This window comes from Pelmatolapia mariae, linkage group LG7 (genome assembly GCF_036321145.2).
Source record: "Pelmatolapia mariae isolate MD_Pm_ZW linkage group LG7, Pm_UMD_F_2, whole genome shotgun sequence".
NCBI classification, from domain to species: Eukaryota; Metazoa; Chordata; class Actinopteri; order Cichliformes; family Cichlidae; genus Pelmatolapia; species Pelmatolapia mariae.
Genome location: NC_086233.1, coordinates 13249641 through 13258405, shown reverse-complemented (window position 1 = coordinate 13258405; position 8765 = coordinate 13249641). Strand labels below are relative to the sequence as shown.

At 40.3% G+C, this 8765-nt stretch overlaps 1 protein-coding gene across 1 annotated transcript; it reads right to left on the bottom strand.

Annotated features, from left to right (window-relative positions):
* Window positions 1–6436: 6436 nt before the first annotated feature.
* Window positions 6437–8035, bottom strand: ankrd34ba (ankyrin repeat domain 34Ba). The gene has a single exon (XM_063481052.1). The coding sequence runs from the start codon at window positions 8033–8035 to the stop codon at window positions 6437–6439; it is 1599 nt and encodes a 532-aa protein (XP_063337122.1).
* Between the last annotated feature and the right edge of the window lie 730 nt (window positions 8036–8765).

Genomic DNA, 8765 nt, shown 5'->3' with positions numbered 1-8765 from the left:
ATAAATCTACAGTGACTTACACTGAAAGAGATACAACTGCCTAGCTGTTCATATTTTAGCAGAAAAAAACAACAACAACAAAAACCCCAAATTGTATTTCTGTCTTGTATTCTGTGCTACTGTTTATATTGGTATAAGTAAGGAACTTTCATAGATTCTATTGTATGTGTTTATTTAGCCCCATTTGATCAGTCCTACTACGTGGCTATAGACTGTTGAGCACAAAATCACACACAATTCCAAGTTTGAATGTTTTTTGCTCACAGTAACTTGCTTTTACTGTCTCTTAAGTTTTAAGTCCATTCTACTTTTACACGATAAACAAAAACATGTAAATATGTAGCAAACAATGTTTTTAGCAGTTTGTGGTAATAAGTGACCTTACGTGTTAAAGTCTGTTAATTGATGACAGAATAGACATTTTGACTAAGCATGTTTAATGCATAATGATGTGTTTTTAACAGTGGTTTGTGGTACATTTTTAACATAATAAAATCATTTTTTTTCCTTCCAACTCAGTGTCCTTTCCAGCTGACAGTTTTTTAACTGATGTACATATACTTGAGACGCGAAGAGTATAATTGAAACAAGCGTAACATTCAAAGTGGTTGATTTACCTGCAGGGAACTATCAGCTAATTTGGCCTGTCACAGATACCTTATATAAACATATGTTACCTTACGTTTGCCAATAAATATGTTTTGCATAATAAACCAAGCATAATATAAATAATGCTTGGTGCTGTTAGAAAATTGTCCCATCACACAACCTATAAAACAGTGTGTCTCCAATTCTGATCTACAGGGTGGGCCATTTATATGGATACACCGTAATAAAATGGGAATGGTTGGTGATATTAAAGTCCTGTTTGTGGCACATTAGTATATGTGAGGGGGCAAACTCCTCAAGATGGGTGGTGACCATGGTGGCCATTTAGAAGTCGGCCATCTTGGATACAATTGCCATGTGACACATCAAACTTATTGGTAATGTCACAAGAAAAACAATGGTGTGCTTGGTTTCAACGTAACTTTATTCTTTCATGAGTTATTTACAAGTTTCTCTTTGTTCACAGCCATTGACATGTCGAAGAGGTTAACACGTGAGGAGCGGATCGAAATTGTGTTGATATCTGGTGAATGCAGTAACCGGGTCATTGCAGCAGATTTCAATGCAAGACACCCTACGAGACCACCCATCTCCCATGCTACAGTTAGCAAACTGCTTGCTAAGTTTCATGAAACTGGTTCAGTGTTGGATTTGCCAAAATGTGGACGTAAGAAAACTGTCACTAATGAAGAAACATCAGTGGCTGTCCTAGCTTCATTCAGCAAGAGCCCACAGCGTAGCACTCGCCGCATGTCACTGGAGAGTGGCATTAGTCGAACATCCCTTCGGCGGATATTAGCTACTCACAAATGGCACCCTTACAAACTCCAGCTACTGCAGCATCTCAACGAGGATGACCCAGATCGGCGCACAGAATTTGCAGAATGGGCAAAACAAAAATTGGAACAGGACCCTCAGTTCACGCAGAAGTTTTGTTCAGTGATGAGGCAAACTTTTATGTGAATGGTGAAGTTAACAAACAAAACCACTGCTATTGGTCTGACACTAACCCACATTGGATGGATCCCTCCAAGACTGTTGGAACAACAAAAGTGATGGTTTGGTGTGGTGTATGGGGTACAACGATAGTGGGTCCATTCTTCATCAATGGAAACCTCAAGGCCACTGGATATTTGAAATTGCTACATGATGATGTGTTTCCCTCTTTATGCACTGAAGCTGGCACGTTCCCTGAGTTTTTCCAGCAAGATGGTGCACCACCACATTATGGGTGCCAGGTCCGAGCATTCCTAGATGAACAGTTTCCTGGAAAGTGGATTGGTCGTCGTGGGCCAGTTGAATGGCCCCCAAGGTCTCCCGATCTGACCCCCTTAGACTTTTATCTTTGGGGTCATCTGAAGGCAATTGTCTATGGTGTGAAGATACGAGATGTGCAGCACCTGAAACTATGGATACTGGATGCCTGTGCTGGCATTTCTCCTGCGGTGTTGCTATCAGTGTGTGAAGAGTGGGAGAAGAGGGTTGCATTGACAATCCAACACAATGGGCAGCACATTGAACACATTTTATAAGTGGTGAGAAACGTGTAAATAACTCATGAAAGAATAAAATGCACACCATTGTTTTTCTTGTGACATTACCAATAAGTTTGATGTGTCACATGGCCGTCTTCCTATTGAAAAAACAAAAGTTGTATCCAAGATGGCCGACTTCTAAATGGCCACCATGGTCACCACCCATCTTGAGGAGTTTGCCCCCTCACATATACTAATGTGCCACAAACAGGACATTAATATCACCAACCATTCCCATTTTATTACGGTGTATCCATATAAATGGCCCACCCTGTACATAATGCACCATCTGCAGCACATGAACACATTGCAGCTGAGAAGAATGTTGGATCATTTCATTGGACTTTTTTGTGAAATGTAATGAAATAAAAGTTAAACTATAATCCTATGATTACCTGATTTAATTCGTACATAGATCTGGAATTATTTGAACAGTGACAGTTTTGATTCTGTACTTAACAACAAATTTGAACTGAAACGATCCAGATTTTAGCTTTAAGAGGACGATCGAGGAGATTGTATTAACTGTTTGTTACAGCCATTTTTATACACAATACCCTAATTTCAAGAGTACAAATGAACTGCAACACTTTTTAAAAAGCCATTGGTGGACAATTGCAGGGTATTGTTTCGTTATTCTAATCAATTCCACAGTTGAACTCCAAAGTGTTTATTCTGGAGTTCAGTTTGCATTTTGAATCCATTTCTTTTAACACACGACATGAGCTGCTGCTGCAAACCTAACAGACAATCCTTTAACCTAAAACCAAAAAAATAGCAAATCATTAGCATAGAACATAGAGAATGAAGAAAACAACTGTTCTTGCAAATTCTGCAGGATCTACAGCAGGGGTGCCCAATCCCAGTCCTCGAGAGCTACCGTCCTGCAGCTTTTAGATGGATCTTTGTTCCGACACACCTGAATCAAATGAATGGCTTGTTATCAGGCATTTGCCAAACTTGATGGCATGCTGAAGAGGCAATCAAACCATTTGATTCAGCTGTGTTGGAGTAGGGATGCATCTAAAAGCTGCAGGACAGTAGCTCTCGAGGACTGGGATTGGGCACCCCTGATCTACAGGATCATTTCCATGGTATAAAATAATGTTTCTAAACACCCTGAAAAGGAAGGTCAACATATTATAACCTTACTTCTACCCAAAAAGACATTATGGGAGAAAATGTAGAGGGTTAACAACAAGGTACAAATTGGACATGAGCTATTCTAAAAAAAAAAAAAAAAGCATACTAAATCATTCAATTTAGTGTGCTTGTTTTTAGTATTCAATAGTACTGTACTGGAATCATTCAATTCCAATTGAGCCCCTGAATGTAAGGACTGTGTCTAAAAATGACTTCAATTACTCAAGATTTAACATAGTTGTTTTCTTTAACAGCCCAAATTAAAATTACAGTATATCTAGAAAGTATTCACAGTGCTTCACTTGGTCCACAGTTTGTCATGTTACAGCCTTATTCCAAAATGCATTAAATGTATTTTTATTTCAAGATTCTACACACAGTACCCCATTATGACAACATGAAAACAATTGCTTGAATTTTTTTTTGCAAATTTCTTAAGAATAAAAAACAAAAACATATAACATGTACATATGTATCTACAGCCTTTGATAAAGCCAAGGAATTGTCTGTAGACCTCGGAGACATGATTGTATCAAGGCACAGATCTGGAGAAGGGTGTAGAAAAATGGAGGCTCTTAATGAGCACAGTAGCCTCAATCATCTGTAATTGCAAGAAATTTGGAACCACCCGGACTCTTCCTAGTCTGCATCGGAGTAGAAAAGCCTTCAGTCAGGGAGGTGACCAAGAGCCCGATAATCAGACTCTACAGAGCTCTAGCTCTGCGCGCACAGAGGAGAACCTTCCAGAAAGACAATCACTCCTCAGTAAAAGGCACATGACAGCTTGCCTGGAGTTTGTCAAAAGTCATCTGAAGGACTCTCAGATCATAAGTAGCAAAATTCTCTTCTCCAATGAAGCATGGATTGATCATAATGCCAAGCGTCATGTGTGGAGGAAACCAGACACTGCTGATCACCTGGCTAATTCCATCCCTATAGTGAAGCATGGTGGTGGCAGCTTCATACTGTGGAGATGGTTTTCAGCACAAGGAACTAGTCAGGGTTGAGGGGAAGATGGATACAACAATGTACAGAGACATACCTGACCAAAGCATGCACCAGAGTGCTCTGGGCCTGGGACTGGGATGAACTTCCATTTTCCAAAAGGACAACAACCCTAAGCACACAGGCAAAATAACAAAGGAGTGGCTTGGGGCTGAATCCTTTGAGTCTAGAAATCTCTACCTAACCTGATGTGGCTTGAGAGGTTCTGTAAAGAAGAATAGGAGAAACTGCCCAAAAGCAAAAGTGCCAAACTTGCACCATCACAGTCAAAAACGCTTGAGGCTGTAATTGCTGCCAAAGGTGATTCGACAAATATTGAGCAAAGGCTGTGAATACTTATGTAAGTGTTATATTTTAGTTGTTTTTTTGTTTTTTTTTACAAGAATGATCTGAAAAGAAAACTATGGAGAAGGACTTTGTCACTGTACTGTCTGAAGGATACCACATTATCTGCCAAAGATTGTGAAGGCAATGTTATGGTATGTGCTAACATACACATGCCACAACACTGCATTGACTATACTCTGCTTAGATTCAGCCAAATGCAGCAAAACACATTTGCCAGCACTTTACGGTGCAAATACAATGCAACCCAAAGCATTACAGTAAAATCAACCTAAGAATTCCTCATGATAAAGAAATGATATATTCTGCAGTGGCCATGCCAGTCACTTCAACTCAACTGAAAGGGAGCATGCTTTTCAGAGCACTTTGCTCTCCGACTGCAGGTTTACTTGTTCCTAGAGTATTTAAAAGTAGAATGGGAGGCAGAACCTTCAGTTTTCAGGCCCCTCTTATGTGGAAACAGCTTCCAGTTTGTATTCAGGAGATGGACACTATCTCTACTTTTAAGATTAGGCTTAAAATTTTCCTTTTTGCTAAAGCATATAGTTAGGGCTGGAACAGGTGACCCTGAATCCTCTTTTAGTTACACTTTTGGTGCAGGCTGCTCGGGATTCCCATGATGCATTGAGTATTTACTCTTCAGTCACCTTTCTCACTCGCTATGTGTTAATAGACCTCTCTGCATTGAATCATACGTGTTATTAATCTCTGGCTCTCTTCCACAGCATGTCTTTTATCCTGTCTTTCGGTCGCAGCAGATGGCCGCCCCTCCCTGAGCCTGGTTCTGCTGGAGGTTTCTTCCTGTTAAAGAGAGTTTTCCCTTCCCACTATTGCCAAGTGCTTGCTCACAGGGGGTTATATGATTGTTGGGTTTTACTCTGTATGTATTATTGTAGGGTCTACCTTACAATATATAAAGCGCCTTGAGGTGACTATTGTTGTAATTTGGCGCTGTATAAATAAAATTGAATTGAAATGAATTGAATAAAAAACAATACTGATATTTAAAAATACATTTATTTGTCTGATTACTTTAGACCCTCTGAAAATGGTACTGTGTATAAAAGTTGGTGTAATTCCTAAACTGTTAATGTAATATTTTTGTTACACCTTTTCAATGAAAGCTGAAAGTTTTGTTAGCACATTTCTGCACATAAAGATTTTAAAGCTGCATTAACTCAGCTCTTGAGTGTAGTTAAGCATTTCGTTCGATTTTGAACTCACATACTCTTATCCATGTCTTGTGGAAAGAAGTTCTGGTGTGTAATAGCCTACAGCAATAAAAAGATGATTTGCAAAGTTAACAAGTAATTAAATTAAGAGAGTGGAATGTCCGGCATTTTTTTGTTTCAGCTGTTGGTGAAAGAAAAAGCTAAACTAAAAAGAACTGAATATTAAACTTAAAATTGTTAAGTAACCAGAGGCATGCCTGCAAATTAAAGCTAACATTTCTGGATATACTTTCTACTAACTTTCTTCCACCAGAACAATTTATTAAAGTCAAAGAAGCAGGTTTTTAGCTGGACTTTCTGTCATCCGAGTGACCAAAATGTCTAAATATAATTTGAGAGAAGATCTATATTTAAGAACTGCACACTAAAGCTATTTGACAAGACAGCACACCAAAGCACAGAAAAATCTATAGTTTATATGTTGTTAAATCCATGAATGTCTGAGGATCCAATAATTTTGCATACACTCTTTGGTTTTCCTCAATTAATATGCACACACCATGGCTCACAGGAGAACAGAATTCACGTCGGAACACGCTTGCACTTTTCTTGCATCCTGGCTAGATTTCAAGCTGTGGCCTTGAACTGTTCAGTCTGCATTGAGTGTCTTCTTAGAAGCATCCGCCTAGTAAGCTCTTTCCGGGGCCCAGGAGGAGCAGAGGGAAAAAATTGCTTTTGGCCAGGCTCTTTCTCAGAAAAACTACTTCCATTGCTGAGGTTACAAACATTAAGGATGGGGGTGTTAGTAAGAGGTGGCAGAGATCTTGGTCTGGCCTGTGAGTTAAGATCCAGCAAGAAGGCACCAGAACCTCTGCGCTCATATCCAGAAAGGATTCTCTGACTCGTTCCTGACATCAACTCCCTGGAACCCATTGTGCTAGAGGAATGCAAAGGCGCCAGCCTCTTGCCATCTGTCAGGTCTCTAGCTTTCTGCTCTTCAGGGACATTTTGAATGTTTACAGCTATTTGTGGGTCAGAGTTGTATATGTCTGCACCTAGCTTGCGTCTTTGAATGACATTATGAAGGCTTGATGAAGCCATGCAAGGTTGCAGTTGTGTTACAAGAATTTTACCAGTGGAGAGCGAGGAGGAGACTGAATCTGTACCAAGGTTTTCAGAATGCAGATTAGGATGGGAGGCAGAGTGAGATGAAATGAGACCTGGTAGTGGTATCTTTTGTCCAACTTGTTTGGCACTATCATTCTTTCCATCTCTCGCTTTTTTATTACTTGCTTCACACCATTTGTAGCTGTCAGAGTTTGGGCTGTTATCCTCATCCAGTCTAGGAACTCTGAATGAGAAGTTATCAGTCAGACTTAAATCCTGGGCTTTTTCTGAGACTGAAGCTTCAGGAGGTTGCTGGGTGAGCAGAGATGCTGGGATCTTCAGCCAGGGTTCAGAATTCAGCCTCAGTAGAGGCTGCTGCAGTCCATTTAGAGGTGCTTGGCAAAGCCCGCGAAATCTTGACGGGGAGCACGGATGGGAGCTTATGCCACAGATCTGTGCTTCTTTAAAAGAAAAGACTGGTTTTGGAGGGCACAAGGTAGAGGAGGTGCACTGGGGAGATGTGATGAGCTGGATTTCAGATGGAGATGCAGGAGCTGGTAATGTCATTTTTTCTGCCTGGTCAAGAGGACGAAGGGGAGGCATGCTGAGGTACTGCTTGGTTTGCAGTTTACCACATGGGAATTTGTCAGTTGTTATGATGATCACCTCCTTTCCCTTGTCTTTGCATGCATCAAGCAACAAGTTCAGCACCTTTAGGTCTCCAGTCATGACTGCGTAAACCAATGCTGATGTCCCAGACTGATCCTCCAGACTGATGTCTGCCCCACTGGCCAAAAGCAGAGAAACCACCTCTGGGCCAGCCTGCTCCCGGCAGGCATGCATCAGTGCAGAGCAACCTTCTTTGTCCTGGATGTTGGGGTCTGCTCCCTTCTCTAGAAGAAACTGGATCAGCTTGACTCGACTGGCACTCTGGGCATCAACATGCTGGGTACGGCAGGCCACCATCAGTGGGGTCTGGCCTTGGCTGTCACTCTCATTAATGTAGGCTCCCCCTTCCAGGAGCAGTCGTGTGAGCCGCAGGCGACGGAGAAACACTGCTTTTAGTAGTGGATTACCTGAATCTATGGTTACACCAGGATTACAGCCTTCTGCCTCCATGCTTCTTGGTCACAGATGGTGATTTTGAAGATGTAGAAAGACAGATTTCTGTGGAAAATAACAAAACTATTTAAGGTTCTGCAGAAGAAGAGCAGTTGCACACAAGCAATTTTAATAGAAATAAGTAGTATTCTCAAGTCAAATACATATAGAGTACACATTTTCCGTGTTAAATGTACTAAAATGTTCTGGATTTTAAATACAAATCCAGTACACTGTATTTATCAGTGCAACACTTGCCGCACTTGCCATGATGACGATATCAACAGGAAACCTGTCAAAAAACAGTAGCAACCCACACATGCAACTCTAGAAATCTTCCTTAATTTGATACCAATATGATTCTTGTTTAGTTACGTCAAGGTGCAAAAGGACACAGTTAGAGCCTAGATAAGTGTCATGGTGTGGGTTAAAATTCCAGTCTTCTGGCTGTTGTTAGAAAAGTTGAAAAAAAAAATTGCCAGGTGTCGCATGTTATAATATTATATGTATGTGCTAATGTATTTGTTATCTTTAGTCTTACTTTACAATTTGCTTTTTAATTAATTAATTTTTAATTTAATCTATTCTGTTTATAAGTGATAATTTCAAATGAATTGCATATATTACAGTTTCTTTACCAAAGTGTGAAACAAATAGTCAGGAAAAGCAAGAAACTGATAATTGTCATCTTCATTTTCCCCAGTTCTATGTCTTCAGCACAAGCAGAGCCAGCCTCTTTCTATCCGCC

Excerpts from the sequence above, each read along its gene's own strand:
- ankrd34ba (XM_063481052.1), bottom strand. The coding sequence starts at position 8,035 with ATGGAGGCAGAAGGCTGTAATCCTGGTGTAACCATAGATTCAGGTAAT.